At 37.7% G+C, this 21911-nt stretch overlaps 1 protein-coding gene across 1 annotated transcript in view; it reads right to left on the reverse strand.

The window, feature by feature from the left end:
• The window catches only part of LOC149566823 (superoxide dismutase [Fe], chloroplastic-like), a 150577-nt gene that overhangs the window by 41654 nt on the left and 87012 nt on the right, over positions 1 to 21911 (reverse strand). Inside the window, exons 4-5 of the mRNA XM_089820147.1 lie at positions 14610 to 14781; positions 14408 to 14475 (exon numbers count right to left, since the gene is read on the reverse strand). Coding sequence (XP_089676273.1) covers positions 14408 to 14475; positions 14610 to 14781 — 240 coding nt within the window. The remainder of the gene's footprint in view (positions 1 to 14407; positions 14476 to 14609; positions 14782 to 21911) is intronic.

The following is a 21911-nucleotide window of genomic DNA, read 5'->3' on the forward strand; positions in this document are numbered from 1 at the left end:
CTAGGATCAAATGGTCTAGCAGGTTTGTGTGCTCAATAGTCAATCCTGTGCACCTGTCGGCAGCTTATGCATGCATGCATATGTCTATGTGTTCACCTGTATATCAATTTCCTAGTATCACAATGGAGTGTGTGTGTATTTCCTTGGGATGGAGACACGAAGCCATAACACAAAGATTTGAGAATGATCTAGAAATCATACCTAGCAAACAATGCTGAAGTACTCCAAGCCATACTCAGAATCTGTATTTGCTACCCCATGGAAACTATGTACAAAGAGGGTGTATATATGCCCCCCTCCTTAGGATGACAATGTAACCATAGATATCGTAAGAAAAAGATTCAAGGATAACTACTTGTATCAACAATGTATACCATAAACTTAGCAAAGAGAACTAACTCTTATAAGCTAAGGAAATAGATAAATTATGAAAGGATATGTCACTTATGAGAGGAGACCCTTGAAGAGATCTTGTATACAAGACATCTACCTTCAAGAGGAGTATCATGAACAAAGATACATTTCCAAGACAAAGAGAGGAAGGAAAACAAGAATGCACCTATTTAGCCCCCTGTGTACAGCTGAAATAGGGATCCTTGGAAGAAGGATGACAAACTTCAAAGCACATAGTAAGGGCAAATGGGAACTATGAACATAAATTTGCAAATAAAGAAAGGGCGATAATCAAGGATATGCACTTCTTGTATACAGGAGAGAGATCAAGACAACATTCCTTATAGGAAAAGAATGTCACATAATAAACAAATGCCACCGTCCTAAGAAAAGCTGATCCTTAGACAGAGAGAAAGAAAGAATATACAATAGGCCTTGCCCCCCAAGCGTGAGGCAAGAAAGAAAGCCTATGGTAAGATTATGCCAAGATGTAGGCAACAACTAATACTTTTGCACAAAACATCCCATATCAACAAGAAATATTATAGAATAATGTCATACCATAGAAGAATAGAACAAGAAAACATCATAGGATAACACACTCTAAACATCATAAGATGCTAAGAGAAAATATGAGAAACATTAGAATCCAACATATCAAAAGTCTTTTGTTAGCCAAAAGACAGACGATCCTACATGTAACAAAAGCTTTTTATACCCAAAGATAAAAATGCACCATAAAAATATTAGCATCTATAGAGAAATAAATGAAAAGATAAAAGAGAAGCATGCTATACCTATAAGAAGAGACAACATCCATTTAAGTGAGATCTTTATAATATGCAAACACTTTAATAGAATACGCACCAAAAAAGAATAAAAGACTAAGGGATAACATAAGAGACTATATGATACTAAATATGCACTTTGCAAGAAAGGATATCTGGGTATCAAATAACCAAAATAGATCCCAAGAAAGGATAATCCTTGCCCCCCAGTGAAGGTGAACAAGGAAAAAGGCCTATTGTACTACTCCTAAACATATTATGGAAAATAACAGGGAGTGGCAACAACAGGGATTAAAAATGCTAAGTATTTTTATGAAGAAGAGAGTAAATATCTTTTGTATAAGAAAGTTTACCACTTACAATGTTGCCATGAATATAGATAATAAACTCTATACAATCATGAAGAGAATGTTCATTAGTGTAGTAAAAAGGACATTTAAATATAGCAACAACATTTGGAATCAATGGTTGATATTGTAAGGTGGAGCTTGCAAAAGGTGATGATAAACCCGTAAGGCCAAAGCTTCCATAGTATCAATAGGAGAAAGATGTGGTATCGGAAGAAGGTGTAAAGGAGGTCAATGTGGAGGAGAAGAAGAAGGATCATTAGAAGAAGGAACATGACTAAGACCTCGCTATGATGTTGTGTAGGACGGTTAATAGGGTTCTTAATACCATGTTCATTAATACCAAGACCTAAACCCTTATAATCTTGTCGAGTAATAATGTTATAACCTGTAGTATAAGTACGACAAAGGGTAGAAGAAGAGAATGTGGTATCGAAAGAATTATGAGCAAATGTAGTGTAAGGAGGAATTATAGGAGAATTAGAGTGAATAGAAGGTTGAGAAGTAGGAGGAGGTGAAGGAGGAGATGGGTCATTTAAGAACTGAGAAATATCAAGATCATGAACCATACCTTGAATGTTCTGAAATGTAGAAGGGGTTTCAACATTAGGAAGAGAAGGCATAAGATTAGGATTAGGATTGGGAGGATCACTAACAAAATCTCTAATGCCATCTAAAAGGTAAATGAGAAAGCCACATAAAAGTCTAATGATAGTCTTGAAATATGTCCTATCCAAAAACCTTGTGTTAGTTAACCATAAAAGAAAAAATCCAAGAAAAGCATGTAAAGACATGAATAACATAAATTGAAAGAAACTTTCATAAACATCGTAAGTGTGATAAAGAAATGTGGGAAGAGTAGTAACCATGAAAAGCATGATAGACCAAAAGAATGTCATGCTTAAAATCCCAAAAGGGAACCGGGTTAACCCAAAAGGAGGTAAACACCTAATGTAAACAATTGAACTCCAATAAGAAAGAGGCACAATGTCGGGTTCACCAAAAATGTTTAGGTGGATGTGACACCAAAGAAGAGAGATTGCCAAAAGAGGAAGATCTAACTCCAAGAAAGATGGTAAGAAGGTCGAGTTCACCAAAAGAAGGTAAACACCCAATAAAATGAAAAAAGAGCGATCTAGCACCACAACAGAAAGAGTTGACGAAGTCGGGTTCACCAAAATGTTTAGGTGAAGCCAATGCCAAAGAAGAGAGATTGACAAAAGAGGAAGATCTAACTCCAAGAAAGATGGTAAGAAGGTCCAGTTTACCAAAAGAAGATAAACACCCAATAAAATTAAAAAGGAGCTATCTAACACCACAAAAGAAAGAGTTCACGTTAGGTCCACCAAAATGTTTATAGGGGGGAAAAGGAGACACTTTAATAGGATTGTAGATCTTCGTTGTTTCGAGTCACTAAACCATTCAAATATGTATGTGAGGGAAAGGAGGGGAATTCCATAATATGATTTCACTTATAAACCAAGTTAGATTGGGTAGAACCCAAAGGAAGAAGGGTGCTAATACTGAATTTGAATTATGAAGGAGAATGCAATGCAAGGAAATACACTCTTTGGCCCTTATAGAATGTGTATGTAAACTCAAACCAATTGCTTTAAAGAATATAGATCTAGATGTTATGTGTATACAATCAGTCCAATTAAGATATAGATCTAAGATATGGATATCAAAGGAAATGAAATATAAAAGACTCACCTTGAAATTCGTAGTAGAAGATGTATTTTATCTCCGACAGTTGTGGATTTGAGCTTGTTTCTAAATATCCGACTGCGGATTTCCAAATGAATTGGCGAAAGGAGCAAAACCCATAAATCGTTTGTCAAGAAAGAAGAAAGGACTAGGTCGACCTGCGAAAGGACGTCTTTCCATGAAGTTGGCATCCGACAACACTGTAACAAAATTGAACCAACTTCTCCAGAAAGCTTCCGTAGGGTTATTTCCAGATCTGCATGTGAAATTCTGCTATCATGTTAGTACACACAAAAATGAAGGATTTTTGTTGTTGGGTTGGATGAGGGCTTGCCTTGGTCAAGCCTTAGGTTAAGGAATTAACCGTAAATTGAATTATTATTGATAAGGGAAATGCTTGCATGTAGTAGATCTGAATAATATTAAATGAAACATACAATTACCTTCAAAGATGCAATTGCATTCGATATGTGATCAAGTATGTAAATGTAATAGCCTTGACTCAAAGAAACCATAAAGACATCGAAGAAGCCAAAACCTCATGTATGGAAAGTTATGTGACATGCCATGGATGAATAATGGAAGAACTTGAATGGATTGGAATGATGGATCTTCTCCTTGGAGCCAAACTCCACTACCACCTTGAAGGAATAAACTTGATGCAAGAAGACACTGAGACTTGAATGCTTGAAGAAGAACGCCTTGATTACTTGCTTGTGGATAACTTTGAGAATATGAGATAAGAAATGAAAATGAAGCCCCCAAGCCTCCTTATATACTAGTTTTCGGGCGGGAAAACAACTTGGGCTGACTGGGGAGTAAATTAAACTAATTGTTAAACTCAAGGTCTTTCGGGCCCCGAACCCCGCAACCATTAGGGACTAGGTTGACTTAAGTTGACCTAGTCCAAACCAAGTCAACCTGGGTCGATCTGGTCCCAGAGGACAGGACACAAAGGCTTCAAGAAGGCCAAGAAGGAGTTGTAGGTGAAACTGCAAGATAATAGGTTGATCAGGTGAAATGGTCAAAAGGGTAGAAAAGTGACACCTAGAAGGCCATACCAGAAAGTGAGAGTCGATGAAGAAGCATGAAATAGAAGAGGAGAGGAGAAAAAGAGACTGAAACCATGCTATGGAGGGATCAAAGGTCTCAAAATGAAGTGCGTCCATTTTTAGACGAAACAATATCATGAGAAGTGGCAACTTGTCCTGTTGTGTCTATTGGGCGACTGCCACATAGCGACATGTCCCTACGTGCGACATGCCTCCTCCACAATTATATTTATAATGAAGAGAATCGCTGCAGTTGGAAAATACATAACACATTAGTACTATTACATCTGCAGCATTCTCTATCTAATAAGTTTTGCATTTTATATCAACAGTAAATTCAAATTATACTTATAGTATTGCCGCAAATATATATTTTCAAATCTGCAAGAACTAGCAAGTTGCATGAACAAGAAGATCCAATTCAATGATTCAATCACATAAGGGATATATATAAAATAAATTAAAGGGTATTACTTATATTCCTATTTAGTTAACAGAAATAAATTGTCAAATTGATCACCATTTTCTTCACCAATTAAGCCCAATCATGGCCTCCAAATAAAGTTGTCACCATTGAACAATTCATTGGGTATTCCACCGATTCAAAGTGCTGAAATTGAGAAGAATTCCAAATTCTCCAACAACGTTGAAATTTGCAAACCCTTTTCTCAAATTATATTCACACAAATTCAATAATATCAAATGAATAGAATCATTCCACACCTCCCTTTGAAGGTATTTATAAATCCCCAGTACAAATTGAGCTTTAAGCGTCAAGCTTACACCATATAACTTCTCATATGGGCTTGTGTTGCAAGTATGATGTATAATACTTTATTATATTTCCCTCCATTAGATGCAAGAATAATAATAAAAAGTCTATTTAATAATCACTTATAAGTTATATCTCCCTTTAAATTGGCACTTCACATTATTCTTAATATGCAGTTTATCATTTGACTTTATAATCGTTAAATAATCCCCTTTTAATAATAAAGTCAAAAACATTTAATGGCATGCACTTTTTAATTAATCATAAATAAAGTATTGTATTAGTTTATTAATAATTAAAATGTCAGAACTCCAAGATACTCATTATTACTTGATTCCAACTAAACCTAGGAGTTAACTATTGTATCCATTGTGCATCCCACTACCTTATTAAAAATAGTAAGGGCCCCTTTATAACATCCATTGACTTACTATTAATGGCAAGCCCCTGAATTTGAGTCAACTCAAGAATGATTTAATCACCGCACATACCCTAAGTGCAAGTGCCCTTGTCAAAAATAGCACTGACCATAATTTGACTTACTATAAATAGTAAGTCCCAAAATGGAAATTTTGTCAATATCACTACAACTCCATATTGCTAGAAAAATTGTTTAGGTGCCCTACTAAACCTAGAAACTCCAACTTATGCAAAAGGGCATTTACTATAAATAGTAAGTGTATTGATTGAGCTCAACGAAGAGCTATGTTGAACATCTCTAACCACTAGAGTGGGAATTGACTTTTAACTTTGCCAACTAGACCCTCTAAACAACTCCATCAGCCTACCAAGGATAGGAAATAGGCCAATCCTATGAAAATGACACGAAAAATGGGACATTACAAAAACTCACTGTGAGATAATTTTGGTCACTCTTAAAGACTACCTCTACAAAATTTGCCTTTCCTCACCTCCTCTCTCATGGTGAGAATGGCAATGTCGTGTTGATATACTCTATAAAAAAGTTGGAAAACTTGCCAAAGCCAAAACTCACCAAGGCTTGAAAAAAAATTGGAAAACAATGACTAGTTTAGGGCAAAAGCTCACCAAAAAACTTGGAAAGTTAAAAAAATGCTTAGATTTAATTAGGAGTGTTTTTTTTTGCAAATTCAATGAGAAGATGCATCCAATGAGTCAATAAACGAGAACACAAAAGAAGCAAGCTTAGTCTAGACATATCTAAACACAAAGTAAATACAAAATGGCATTCTTGTGAGGAATGTTGATGGCTGAAAGCAAAACAGTAAATAATTAATGTAAAACTAAAAATAACTACATCATTACAATTACATCTTTCTCTTCCCAGCTCTAGTAAAAACTAAGGGAGAAGTAGAACTAGAGGGTCTAGTCCGAGAAGTCTGCACTGGGCATGATTGTGCCTCCTCGCTGAGTATGTCTAACTCAGTTTCTGGCTCATCCTCCATCTTGGATGTAGCTCATCCTCTAGCTTCTCGTAACACTAGCAATGACTACTCATTCAACTCAATGTCATCCAGCATAAAACCAAATTCACCCCCCTCCAATCTCCCCAAATCATTAATGTCATCCTCTTCAAAATCCACCTCAAATACACTTCAAATTGATAGAAATCAGTTTGCAAGTGTTTGGAAGACTATTTTCCCCCTCTCAGCAAGATACAAGTGAATAAATAAGAAATGAAATTAATTTGGCTATTTTTCACCTGTAAGTTCTATTATAAAACTATACAAAGTTTTTAACAAAAATTCACCAAGTTTTTAGTAAAAACTTGGCAAGTACTTGGTGAGTTTTTGGTGCTAATAAAAGTCATACAAACTTGCCAAACCAAAAAACTCAGCCAATTTTTGCAACTTGGCAACTACTCTACCAGTGGTGCATCTATGTTTTGTAAAAAACAACCTCAGCCTTGTTATGGATGATTTTCTTAACAACTCATTATGCATGGAAAGTTAAATCATAGATCACCTCTCCCCATACTGGAAAGTATGGGAGAGGTGTGATTGCATGCTATATGGGAAACTACTATTGAGGCCATAAGAACTTAGTTTTCTAGCATCTTCTATAGTGTTCTATTGTCAAGTTTTCCCCAATAGTTTTGTAAGTATTCTATTATAGGCTTGAATGCTTCCATTTTTCCCTTGCCATGTGTTTTAAATCTTTCAACTATTTCATTGTCATTTCTAAGCTTGAGGTTTTTTGAAGTTTTGGGAGCATTTTCTGTCATGTGGTCTTTGTCAATTGGTTGTGCGCATATAAACAAAATCAATCGCCACCCATCTTAAGAATGACTGGACTTCAAACCCATAGCTAGGTCTTCAAACCCATTCCCCAAAAACGTTCTTTTTTAAAACCTTTTACTTGGTGGTTGTCAGTGGTTGTCAACATTGTTTGACGTTGGACTTGTTGGTTCCCAAAACCGCAAATTGGAAATCCAAGAGTCTGCCACTTCTCCGATAGGATTCCACAATCAGTTTTGCCCAACGAATGAGAATCACCTTGATTCTCTTGCACTTTAGGCTTTGCTACACCTAGGTGGGTAGACCTTCTCCTCGAACCTAATCACTTGGTTCAAAGCTTTTCTATAGCGAATCTAAGCTTTGGAGATTTCTTCGGTTGGCAAAGTCCTCGAACTCGATCAAAATGAAACTCAATGTTGAGTACTTGAAATAATTGAATGTTTTGTATAAGGTTTGTTAATAATGAATTTAATGCTTGTCGGAAGGAACATATAGATTTTCTGACTTCAATAATAGAAAGACTAGTGCCTTTGCTCATCCGGGCAATAGAGTCAACTTCAATGAATATTTTCATGTACAACTTTATAATGTTCTATGCACTTATACTGTCAACAATTAAATAATCAAGATGCGACAGATCAAATATATATGCAATCTTAAATTAGTCCAAATTGAACTTTAACTCCTCTGGTAGGGAGACAAATTGGACACAGATATGAAAACAATTATATATTTCACTATATCTATGATGATCAAGTTTAAGATGCTTACTGACTGTGTCCACTTATCTAACAATAAAATTGTATACAGAATTTTAAAAAAATAATTACAAAGGACGAATCATCTGCAATTTAAATCTCCATGCTATTTAGAAATAAACAAAGGACATTTTATTTTATTATTAAAATAAAATAATAGAATTCATATTACAAAACCATATTATAGCTCCTTATTCCTCCTTACAAGTATATATATAAAATAATTCATGAATATGGATGTTCGAATATTGAATTCTTTTTATAAATGAAATAATCCTTATTTATATCCCATTCAAAGGAAGATGTGACTTTTCAAATGAAAAGTCATATATACTTTTTAAAAATAATTACACTTTCTAACTATCATCGCATCTTTCCATTACCTTAATTTATACGTTGTGGCAAGATAATAATTATTAATTCATTCATTTACGAGCAATCACTTTATAGTTCTTTGTAATTCTTTGGCTCCCGACTTCTCCATTATTTTATTTTTTTATCCATGGCGTGTGATTCTTATAAAAACTTTTGACGGCACCATGGGCGACTGGTTCCAAATTTACCTGTTGGAAATCAAAGAGAACGAAAATAAATTTTGCCGGATGACATCCCTGTGGTAAATTAGTACTTCTTTCAGCATCACCACCATGTGTTCTTCTTATTGCTTAACATTATCTTGCACGGGCTTCACGAAATTGCACTTTCATTTGTCTGTTAATATCGCTGGAGATGGGATTTCACATTTTGCAAATGAGTGGAGTCTCAATGCCATGTAACTGTAAACATAGATTGTAATTCACCTTCTTCAATGTCTGAAACCATCAAAGATGCTCCTTCCGCATTCACATTAAGTTCAATGAATCAATACTAAGTAATGGAGATTGTCTTCATACTCGACGGCTCCTTTGTTCTGGGTGCTTCAAATGTCTTTTGCTGGGTGCAGAGTTTGCGTATGGGTTGGGAGAAGCTCACAAAAACGTCTGGAACTATATTTCTCAAGTTACATTCGTTCCTATTTGGCTTAAAGAATGTAATCATATCCATAGGAAAGTCTCTGTTCCAGCACTGCTTATAGATGTAATCATGTTTATATTATGATGACTATAATATGTAATCTCACTGCATTCTTTTAGCAATTGAACAATTATATTGACTTCTGCTTAATACTAGGCAATCTGGAGCCAACGATACAGAAGGAGATTTGCAAGGGATATATAAAGGCAGTCTGGAGGCTTTCCATTGCAGAGTTGATGACTTGTATCAAATAAGATAAGATAAGATAATGATATTAATGTCCAACAAAAGACCAAAGGAGATCTATGGGACTGAAAAGATTACAACAGTGAAGCAAAACCCAGCAGGAGCATACAAAGATGTCCGAACAAAACAAAGACAGCTAAAGAAATAACCATAAAGAACAGAGACCAAGAAAGTGCTAGGAGTCTTTCTTGGGCGAAAAGAAATCTGTCACAGAATGAAACAAATGCCGATGTGAAGAGGCAATGCCCTGTCTCTATCCACTCCCAGACGAACACTGTTGATGCAAGTAGTCTGAACGGAATCTGACACATCTGGAAGGCCCAATAGCCCAAAGAGAGCTTGAAGACCTTTTCACACCATGCAAAGGAGATAATGGTGTAAAGAAGGCAGTAATGAGCTGAGTAGATGAGTGTCGATGGGGAAGCAGTGTCTGGATCATGCTATCACGGAGCGTGGTAGCCTCGCGAATATAAAGAGCAAGACATCTCTGATCATAGTAGCTGAAAAAGTCATGAAGAGAAAAGCATTCCCTGAATAAGCAAAAGAATCTCCCTCTAATCTCATAGTAGATGGGACAAGGAAAAAGGAAATGAACCTCATTCTCCACCTCCCCTAAAGTACAGAGCATACAAATCCGCTCCCCACAATCAATATGATGATCTATCTGAGCTCAAAGACGGTGGGAGCCAACTCTGAAAAAACCTAAAGAGATTCGCAAAGCATGAGACCGCCGTCGTGAGAGATAGCTAGGACGGGCAATGATCCCATCAGAAATCACCAAAAAGTGCTCTGCATAAAAAGACATACGCGGACGCAGCCCGCCAAGAGGGTTAACCCAGGTAGTAGTAATGTAAAGTCTATAGATATCAAGACGGACATGCTCATTTAACTCCTGACGAGAAGGGAGAAGATGAGCAGGGGCATCCAAAGAGAACTAGAAAGGAGGGAGATGAGCCACGTCAATCCCGATCGAACTCAACAGAGAAGAAACCTGCGCATACCAACAACGCACACGAGAACCAGTCTCAGCTTCCGCAATGGAGACAAAAGAGCAGTAAGCTAAGTAGGAGTAACGGTTCCTATCCCCATCCGTATTATAGCAAACCCACGAAGACAATGAAGGAACCAAACCAAATAAAAAATGGCCGCGAGTCTGAAAGGATGAACACCAAACTCAGCAAAAATGATACTGTGAGGAATGAACTTGTGACATTTGATGATGTGCCTCAAGAACAAAGTCTGAATCCGCTCAACCGAGGCCCAGTCTGAGCTAAGAAGAGAGGGGCCCCAAACCACAGAAACGTAAAGGACAGTCGGTCACACCAAAACGTCTAAGAGGGATAACTTAGACGAGGTATCCTGAAAGTGATGTCTGAAACATTGTTTCTCAAGCAAAGCAAGAGAACCCATTCCCTTATTAAATCTAGACTGAATAGCAGGTCTCATAATGAAACGCAAACCAAAACATGACCCCCAAATAAGTGTAGGATGAAGTGATCTCAATCTCCTGACCTTGAAACATGAAGTGAAGATGAGAGGTCTTTAAACAGTTAAAGACCATGATCTAAGTCTTACCCAAGTTAACCACAAGCTGTCTCTGATCGCAAAATAAAGTCAAACCGTCAAGAAGTCTTTGCAATTTGTCTGGAGAAGAAGCAAGGAGAATCACATCATCCGCAAAAATAAGGATAGAAATCAAGACCTGATGAAGATAACAATTGTCTCCCGAGAGTGAAGACTTCAAGAGAAAGTCCTCAAGCTCATCAATATACAACCCAAACAAAGTAGGAGAGAGAGGGCAACCCTGCTTAACCCCAATAGTGCTATGGATCGGATCCGAGAAGCCCTCCGGAGTCCGAAATCTGCCAACTACAATCTCATACAGTCTCATAATAGCGATACGAAGCATCTCAAAAATACCAATATCCCTAAGTCTCTCAAATAGGGCCACCCTAGGGACAGAATCGAAAGCTTTGCGAAAGTCAACAAAGCAACAATAAACCTTTTCTGATCTGTGTCTAGCTTCCTCAATAATAGCCCATAATCTGAAAATATGATCCATAGTCTGATAATCTGACCGAAAACCAGCCTGCCCTCTAGCCCTACTACCAATCTTGTCGAGCTCCATAGAAAGCATAGCATTAAGAGCTGTCACATATAGTTTGGCAAATGTATGCCCAATCATGATGGTTCTGTAGTTCCCCGGATCAGAGACAAGGCCAGTCTTGTGAATGGGAAAAATCAAATGCCTAGACCAGGAGGTCAGAAACCTAGTATGAATCACTCTATTAAAAAGAATAGAGAGATAGGGGCTCAGAAATGAACAAGCATCTCTTATCCCCTCTCTCTCTCACTTCTTACCTTTCAGCAGATTTATAAATCAACATTTATGGCTGTAAGAGCTTTCACAATTGACTGACGTAAATGTCGTGCTGGTAACTCCAGATTTGCATCTCCATATACAAAGGCTTTTCCACTTGGCTCATGCTAAAGGTTGATCATTTCCAACTTTCTAGAGAGATCTATGTAACACTCCTGAAACTAATGTGCATTTGCTGATGTAAAACCTGAATTGACTGAGCCCAGCACCAATGATTAGAACAGATTCTCTATCATCAAATATTCTTAGCACTATTATGAGACAAAAGATAGGATAGAAAGCTTAGAAAAATCACTTAAATGGAGGCCCAAAACCTTGGAAATTTGGGCTCCATCAGGACTGATGTGACTCTAGCAGTACAATCCTCCTTAGGAGAGTCTAGCTTGTATGTCCCTTCACTGTATTATCATAGTCAAAAACATAAAGACATACAATCTCTCCATGACCTTTGCATTCCACAAATTGCTTATATATTCTTTAGATTTCCTTCATTCATTATTGCTTCCAATTGGTTTGGCTGATTGTCATATTATCTTGACTGTAGATTATCTTTTTAAGAAATCTTAAATGCCTTAAATATTGCTCAGTGGTAGCTCTTTGCTCCCACCAAGAAGTAATCAAGCTGCAATTTAGGACAAAGACTTCCCATGAAAGGATGGTACAGAATTTATTCCTCTACAACACCCTCAAACTCACTCTGATTTATAAGGTTTGGATTTTCTTGAAAAGGGTCAATTGCATAACAGCTTCTACACATTCTTGTTTTTGAGTAACATTGATTTTGGATTGTGGAACTCTTCCATAATATTTTGGATCAAACTTCTGCTCATGCTTCAGCCTTGGTTTCAACTTCAGCTTGTGCTGCCACTTCTACTCCACACTTGTCCTAATAAATTTCGAGACCTGCATGATTCTCACAGCCTTTAATCTCACATTGTCTGGTAAATCCCATAGACCATCTGATTTGTTGGCCCCCTCCTAATCCATACTGTCATCATCCACTGCCTCTTTTCAAGTGCACTGGCATTAATTCCAAATATAACATCAGTCTTTAAATCACTCCTGTCTTCAAAATTTCATAATATTTTACTAGTTTTCCAAAGTTTCATTTGTAATTCGTTTACATATTTCTATAACTATTTTTTCAAGTATTACATGTATATTAGCATCGCTCCCAAAGCCCTCGCCATCTCTCCAACGTCCCAAAATTTTGGCCTTCGGTCCCCTCATCCCCAAAACTTATCCATGTCCCCTTGTCATGATACTTTGTGGAACCATGACATAGACCAAAATTATTGTCTTCGCAAAAGCCTTCATATGACCATTTCTTCTGAGATCATTTAACATAAAACCGTATTTGTTGGTTGGTGTTTCAAAAACAATTACTACGCATTGCCGCTTTTGTAACTTTATTAATCTTTTTGTGATAGCAATTCTTTGTGTTTGATTACTTCCTTTACATAATGAAAGGTATTATGGTGGGTTTAATTACCGGTGTGTCTGGGAAATTGCCAGGTGCGGGTGCTGGTGCTTTTGGGTGCTACACTGGTGTGCCAAGGACATACTAAAATAAGAACATTGAAATTTTAGTAACTGTTCAAAATTGAAATCTTTGTGAGCACTGCATACACTTGTGTGTGTCCAACAGGCTGGTTCATTTGGATGATTTGATCTATTAATATGGATAGTATGCTTTATAAGAAAACTCAAACCATGGTTGCAACTTATAAAAAGGAATGTCTGTATGAACATTCAGTTACAACCCAAACTAATTATTAGTAAATGTGTGTATGTTTGAAGCATTTTTATAATTATTATTCAAGTCTTAAACAGAGAAATAGATTGAATTTGCATTAAATAGGATTCTTCTCAGCGGTAATTGAACACCCAAATCTGAACCACTGATTTGAACTAGAGCCAGATTTGGCAACTAATACATATTTTTTAAATTATTAATTATCAATAAAGGCTTAAACAGAAAAAAGAGATCAATTTGTCCTTACACAGAATTCTCGTTAGCAATAATTTACTATGCAATACAGATTTCGTGCAATAGTGACAGAGAGGTTCTCATTGGTGAATTATCATGCTACGGAATAATTTATTTTTGTATATTTCTTGCATTTCTTTGCATATATAAATTATACCCTCTCTCTCTCTCTCTCTCTCTCTCTCTCTCTCTCTCTCTCTCTCTCGATCGATCGATATATATATATATACACGCATCCAAAAAAATTATAATAAAAATTGCACCACATCCGCTCATCAGAACCAAAATCGGTAACTTAGATGGTGGGTCTTATGATATTTTGACAACAGGAAAGTCTTAAAATATTTCACCAAAACCAGAATGTAATTTATTTGTTTCTATTCATGTTCAAACATTGAACAGACAAGTTCGAGGAAGCAATCAAATTAAAAAGTTATTAAATATATTAGATCAATAAAATTGAAGTGGCCAACATCCTTGAACAACTACTAAGCTTTTAAGATGTCAACAATTTATAGTGAATGTTTCAAGGCCCAAAAGTCATTAATTATCAAAATGATAACCTATTCACTTTGAATGTATAAGATCAATAAAACCAAAGCGGCTAACATCCTTGAGCAACTACTTAGCTTTAAAGATGTCAATATCGTATAGTGAATATTTCAGAACGCATATATTAATAATTATCAAAATGAGAACTTATTCAGCAGGAGTTGTTTGTGAGGATAAAAAGCATAAACTTACTATGTGACCCCATATGAGAGGGTTTATCGCATTTGAAGTCCTTTCCACAGCAAGTTTCTTGTCCTTCACTGCAAGAAAAAATTAAAAATAACAAAATAAAGAATAACACAATTCACCTATCATCACCATGTAAATTCTGGAAGTAAGAATGACAAACTAGCATATATAACTTTTTCTCTAGAGGTCTTGGTCACATACTCACCCACAAGCCAAACCCAACCAGAACCAAACTGTGTAGCCGCAGCTTGCTTTAACTCTTGCAAAAACATATCATATGATTTGAAATCTCTTTCAATATACTGTAGAATCTCTCCTGTGCATTCTTTTCCACCACCTGGCTCCATGCAATCCCAGAAAAAATCGTGATTCCATACCTGCTTCCAATCTAAGATGAAATAAATTTAGGTATCTTTGCAATATTTGCTTGTTCATTGTGTAAAAAATAAAATATCTAAAGCTTTCAATCGTATCAGACCACAGATACTTACAAAGTACACTATGAAAATGTTAAGAATTTCAAAATTAATCTACCTTGCAGTTTGGCATGGCACTAGCTAGATTTGCAGAACCATAAAGAAGTGCAAGAATTAGAAGCAAAGTGCCAATGCACGAGATAGAGATAAGAATATCAGCTAGGAATGAAGTAAGTTGTTGAGAAGGATATCAAACAACAAAAAACCCAATGAGTTACCTTTACAAATCTCAGAAGAACCAATTTAACACCAATTGTGAGGAGTCAACTCTAATCGCCAATGGCTAGAAGGTCTGCAAGGTCGGGAAAATACTAAAGACAAGGATCATCAAATCTGACAGAACTGATATTGTCAAGGGAAGCAAAGTTCTATGATTCATTACCAACGACACCAGAAGAAAGAGATGCAAAAAAAGTTGATGACAAGAAAACAGTCAATAGAGATAGGAATTATAGACCCAATAATAAGACGGTTGACAATCAAATGACCATCAACAAGGCAAGGTGGGCATCAAAGTGATAATTTAGGCAACCAGAGGTCCGACACCAAGCAGAAACAAGAAAGTTGCAGGTCCTCCTGAAAGCATAGGGATTGAGATTTGAAGACCAGAACTGATGGTGGTAATAAAGGCATTCCAGCACAGCTATGGACCAGCACATGGATAAGGAGAAGAAAGGCCCACATGGAAAACACTAGTAGAGGTGGGCAAATGGAAGACGTAGTATCATGTAATATGCACCCTAATATCCCCTTGTTATTTAATTAATTTTGGTTTTGAGTTTAAGAATGTTTAATAGACAGAATAGAAAGAGCTGATTTATATTGCAACAGATGCAATAATATGACAGAAAATACAAAGGAAATCTTGCAATATTCACTACTAAAAACCAGTCCAAAACTGAAAGTATGATACAAAGATAACTGAAGACACCCAATGGATAAATTTGATTGTAATCACAAATACAATTACCAATTTGCTGGTAATGAAAATAAATGACTGCGGCAATAATAACCAGAAAGTACAAGTTCCACAAACCCTAGGTTATTTACTAAAATGTCCCAAATGGTACAGTTGGGTCTAGAAGTGTCAAACAACAGCTAAGATCTTTAATGAATTCAGATATCACCTCCTTAACGTCCAATTGCTTCCTATAACCTTCATGTTGACCCTCAAAAAGTGATGGCCAGCTGAGAATTATATGACCACTAAAGAAGAAAACACAACCAGGAAAATAGAAGTTTAACCCTCCTCAATCAGCTCTAAACTTGTACTCTGCAAAACTGAAATCCAATAAACACTACGAATTTAAAAATCTACACTCCAGTATGCCCGAATTTGACCTCTTGATTAAGTCACCAAATTATTCTCCAAACTGTATCCCTCAACAAAGTGGAGAATGTTGCTTAGGGTATTGTCCTCACAAACCAAAAGATGAAAAGGTAATCTCTTCCAAACAGATTTAATATCAAAAATCAAACTCAACATGCCAAAATGAAAGCCCCAAACCTTCTTTTATAACTTTTTGGCTACTTTTTCATGTTGTCAGCAAAAGTGTATTATGCCATCAAGATTAGTTAAGGTGTAAGTTTTTAACCGAAGGGTGTTCTGTTATGATGTGACGGTTCAGTCGCACTCCTTTGGGATCTATATGTACACTCTCCATTGGAGAGAGAATTCATTCAGTACTAGTCATTTACCATCTATCTTGTATTGTCGTATGATTTACTTGAGACACTGAAGCATCAATGAAGTATATTCCTAGTTCCTGAAGCATTGCATTTATGTCTTATTAACTATTACTATGATATGCATTAATCTAGTTCAACCTAGGTGCCAAACATTTGGTGTCATTACCCACTTGAACCTGGAAAGTGCAACTCAGCGAATGGCATAAATGGGATACCTGCACTAGAGAACATCAGAACTAATGAAGATGGAGTGACCAAGTTGTTCGAAGGTGAGCACACGCTGACGGAAAACATCCAAATATGATTTTGGGCAACTATTGAAACATTCATGCAAAGAGAAGCTGTACGCGCAGAGATCACTGAGGACACTATGCTTGACACCTTGAACGTGAGCCCCACGGCAGACTAGCTCCTACACCAGTTTCCTCAACTGTTTGCACAAGCATTCCTTGTACAAGTGCAACAAAGAGAGGAAACTGAAAGGGAGCAACGTTGGCAACAAACTCTCAGGAATGTTGAAGGAAAAGAGCATTGTAACTCTGTAATGGTGGCATAGACGACCCATGATGTATAGAGACTATACATAACAAAAGGTGTTCTTTGTTTTGTTACATATGATGTTTTAATTGATGCCAAATCAATTAAATAAGGATAGAAATAGAAAAGTGCAAAATGATGTTGCACACGCCACACATTAGGCTTTAATACTAGTAAAACAAGTTGAATGGAGGCAAAGGCTCACGCAACTCGTCGAAGGCTACCACGGTGGTGTCACAGAGGGTGACCATGGGGCCACAGGAGGTGCATTGCCCGACGGAGAACACGGTTCGCCTTACCATCGTCAAGTGAGAAGCAGTGAGGACTTGAAAGAAGAGACAACGGTTAAGTTTGATCAAGGAAACAAGGGAGAAATTCATTCAACTTGTCTTGCACATCACAGGTGGAGAATCGATGTAGGAGTGAAGAGGGAACCAACATGGCTAGAGGAGTCAAGGCAGCATGAGCACGGGGTAACCACACTCTATTCTTTCCCCACACATTGAACGAGCAAGTACAGTGTCGTAACTGAACCCTATTTCGGAACCTACTACACCATAGTGCAACACGGGTGCACAAGTGCAGGCATAGACACAGACCCTGCATGGGGTGCAACAAACACAATGAATACAGCCAAGTGTAACAACACAATGGACACCAGCTATGCCAGAATAGAAGCAAAAATTACCTAAGTTCATGGGTGATGGAACAAAAGACCCTGTGCGACACTATAAGACAAGTGATAACGTTGGACTTGAAACCAATAAGCTACATGATATAGGAGCATCCATTCAACACAGGAAGAAAGAAGAAAGGGATTCTATTGGAAATAGGTAGCGGATTGCAAGGAAGAAAGTAGTAGACACAACATCCCTAGCACTCACGAGCCCAAGATTGGGAGTGTTGTACAATATTGGCAAAATTGGGAGACAACAACAACATTGGAGGTCGTATGACAATCTCTTGGCATGAGTAGACTATACAGTACAGCTATAACCCACCATATAGAGGCACAAAGGTGACCTAAGTTCTCAAACAAACGTCACAGGAGAGAAGGGTTGTGATTCATAAAACACGTGTATCATCATATGGCTCTAAGGACATCTACAAGATTGTCGTAGGGCTCTAAGGCTATTTGGAAGACAAGACTATAGCATGTACAAGTTGTACAAACAAGGAGAACAAGTTGTACATACAAGAAGCACAAAATGTTGTAGCTATACAAACAAGAATAAGCCAAAACCCTAACCTTTTCCTTTTATTTCATTTGTTCAAACGACAAATCAAGAAACAATTATGGACAAATGACCTTGGAGAGAAAAACTGCAAACGCAAGCCAATGGGTCAAGTTTGAGCAACACCATGTCAAAGAATACCCAAGTACTACCTTCAGGAGTAAAAGTTGCAATATGGGTAGATACAAGGAAAGAAGGCACAACCAAAACCACTCATGCCTGCAACATGTCATGTGATGCCTCAAAACATATAGTTTAAAGGGTTGAATGACTTAGAGTGCCAGAAGTGGTCGCAGGAAACCCCAAACGATGATCTGGTGAAGGCAAGCATAAGGAAAGCACGGGCAGAATGGGCAATAAAAATGCCAATCTTTTGCATCTAAGTGACCAATACTGGTTCTAATGAGAGTGTGGGGTGCTGATGCATGGATGCGCAGATTTTTTTTGGGGGGATTTTGGATGCGTTTGGGTGCGTCCATATATAAATATAATATTTTTAATATATATATATATATATATATATATATATATATATATATATATATATATATATATATATATATATATATATATATATATGTATATGTATGTATGTATGTATAATTTATGTATGCAAAGAAATGCAAGAAATATACAAAATGAAAAATAAACCATTCCATAGCAAGTAGCATATTCAAATTGAAATAACAGTAATGTCTAATTAGTAAATTACTCAAGTTCAAGATTCCAATGCAATTCGAAATACAAAATCAAAACATAGTTCATGGTTCAATGTTGATCAATCAAGAGTCAAGGCTCAAGATTCACAAATCAAATTCAGTCAATCAGAATCATAAGGATTCTCAAAATAATCTACATTCTCATCATCTCCTTCTGTTGCAACATTTGCAAGTTCATTTGAACCAAACATGGTTCCAGTTGTGCTAGATGCACGTGCTATGATGTTATCAACATCACCATCTGAAATTACAGTAAGATCCTGTTGCATCCAAGTTTTAGGGTTTTGGGGCAAAAAGAGAAAAAATATAATATAAAAACCATTTTTAACGCATGTTTTATTGTGTCACTTAAGTGACTTGGCACCTAAAAATTTCGATCACTCCACGGATTGACTCGGATGCTTGATGAATGCTTTCCAAAGCATCCTGCAAGCACTCACAGGTAGAAGCCACGTTTCTTGCCCACCTTCGTGATGCTTCCAAAAACATTTGCACCTACATCTTGGCCAAACTACCACACATTGTTAACTTAGTTCTGCATTAAGGAATTTGAGGGTTCCTTTCAAATAATGGTAGATACTTATGATAGGGACTCAAAAATGAGTACCTTTTCATATCTGGACTATGATATAGAGATCTCCTTCAAGCCAAAAGATTTTACCAAAATACTTGGAATACCCAGATATGCGGAAGGGAGCAAGAAGATTGATGTAAAGGCAAAGAAACTGGCTCAGGAGGCAAAGGAGTGATTCGTAACCTTAGTATGCAGAGACCTATCTGATGTCGAGAAACAAGCTCTGACGAGGACTTCCGAAGGAAGAGGACTGAAAAATTAGACATTAGGGACGAACTGTAGCGCTGCATTATGGACCTAGTGAAGAGTAGACTTACGGGGTCTAGTCGTGCTTCAGACATTTCATTCCCGCAGGTGACATTGACGAACGGGATTGTCATAGGAAGGGTATACACTGGGCAGCGCTATTTTCAGAGTGTATGTATGAATTTATGACATTGCAGCATAAAACATTCTATATGTAGCACTATGCTATTGAATTTTTTATGGATGCCATTGTGCGATTGATTCCAATTGATAGGCTTGAGATCAAGCCAGGATCCTTAGCTCTAGGAGAACTTTCCATTATGCAATGGCACTATTTGGACACACCAGGTGGGCAAAAGGCCACGGTAGGGAAACAACACAAACAAGAGGTGGACTCAAGATCCAAACATGAGAACACGAACAGTGGCAAATAGGACACCTCATCTGAGAGTGCCAGTAGTGACACAGATGAGGGGGACAACATGGAGGATGAGGAGCTTGAGGTGATCACGGCGATGCCACTATTGTTCCCACAACCTCTTCTCTCCACGACACCTCATTTGATCACTAGGAGTGCACACATTCCTAGATTCAAACAGATTAGGCAACCCATTGACATGACTGTAGCAGTGGCTATGACAACACCCATAGTGATTCCTGAGCCAACAGTGATTCCTGAGGTAATAGTTATACCAAAGCCCATTCTTGTGCCGGAGACAGAGCCCCATACCTCGCCAACTAGCAATTTGTCAGAGGAGTTGATGGAGGTGCCCGAGTCGAAGTAGACCCATGATAGCCAGGAGGTGCCAAAAGTTTGGTTGGATGTGATCAGGTCAGATGTCATTATCACAGTAGACGTTGCATTGCTAGTCAACCCAACTAGGTTGGATATCGATTGGGCACATACAACACAGGGTTTGTATGCTTATTTGAGCAGGAGGTTCAACAAAACCCCAAGGGCACGAGCATCTAGCATTCTCTCATCTATGAGGGAGGTACCTAAGGTCGAGGTTAGGGAATTTATTGTATCTCCTCCAGCTCTTTCGGAGGGAGAGAGCCACCCCACCCCTACGAATGAGCAACCACCTCCAGTAGATAGTATTTAGAGGATGTTGACGGCAGTAGACAGGGCTATGGGTACGCAAGAGCAGCCAACATCAGGGTCATCCAAGGATCTGGAAGAGGATGTCGAGGCCTACTTAGCTGAGGTAGTGACTCAAGGTCGCCAAGTGGTGATCACTGCTCAGACACAAGCACTTGAGGGGGTAGTTCAAGAGTTAGAGCATGTTCTCTCATTTATGAGAGTTGATTTTCCTATTGCATTTACTGCATGTTTCAAGGCACGAGGATGGCCTGACACAAAGACCTCTGAGATGAGACAGGATTGGATTGCTGGAGAGCCACTAGTGGAAAGCTAAGTAGAGACCCTTACTCGTGAGATAGTGCAAGTGTACCTAGACACCTACTATGCTCTACGACGGAGTAAGGCAAATCAGGTAGCAACAAAGAGAGCTCGAGAGGAGATAACCACCCAGTTAGTAGAAGGGAACATGGCTACACAACAATCAGCCTAGGAGTCAGAATGGGAAATGCTCATCGCTCAGCTTGAGGCAGTAAAGCAGGAGAAAGAATCCGAGAGAACAACATTCCTAGCTCAGCTCAAGACAGTAAAACAAGAGATGAGTCTGTTAGAGGAGTGTGAAGCAAAAGAGACGAAACTTTAGAGCATTGTTGATATGATGAATAGAACACTTGAAATTCAAATACAAGCTGAAGTGGATTTGAAGAAGAGGACTGAGTAGGTGCATGAGTTACGGGCACAGTTGCAGTTGTGGGCACACTTACAAGCTTCCACATCAACACTTGCAAGGACGCACCCTCCTTCCTCCTAGCTTATGTTTTGATGTATTGTATATAGTAGCAATGTCTTCATTTTTGTATGTTGTCCAGAGACGATTTTCTTTGAGGGGGGGACGATGTTGTCCGTGAAAGTGTATCATGCCATCAAGATTGGTTAAGGTGTTAGTAATC

The sequence above is a fragment of the Cupressus sempervirens genome, chromosome 3, assembly GCF_028749045.1.
Source record: "Cupressus sempervirens isolate cs-2001-9-10 chromosome 3, ASM2874904v1, whole genome shotgun sequence".
Lineage (NCBI taxonomy): Eukaryota > Viridiplantae > Streptophyta > Pinopsida > Cupressales > Cupressaceae > Cupressus > Cupressus sempervirens.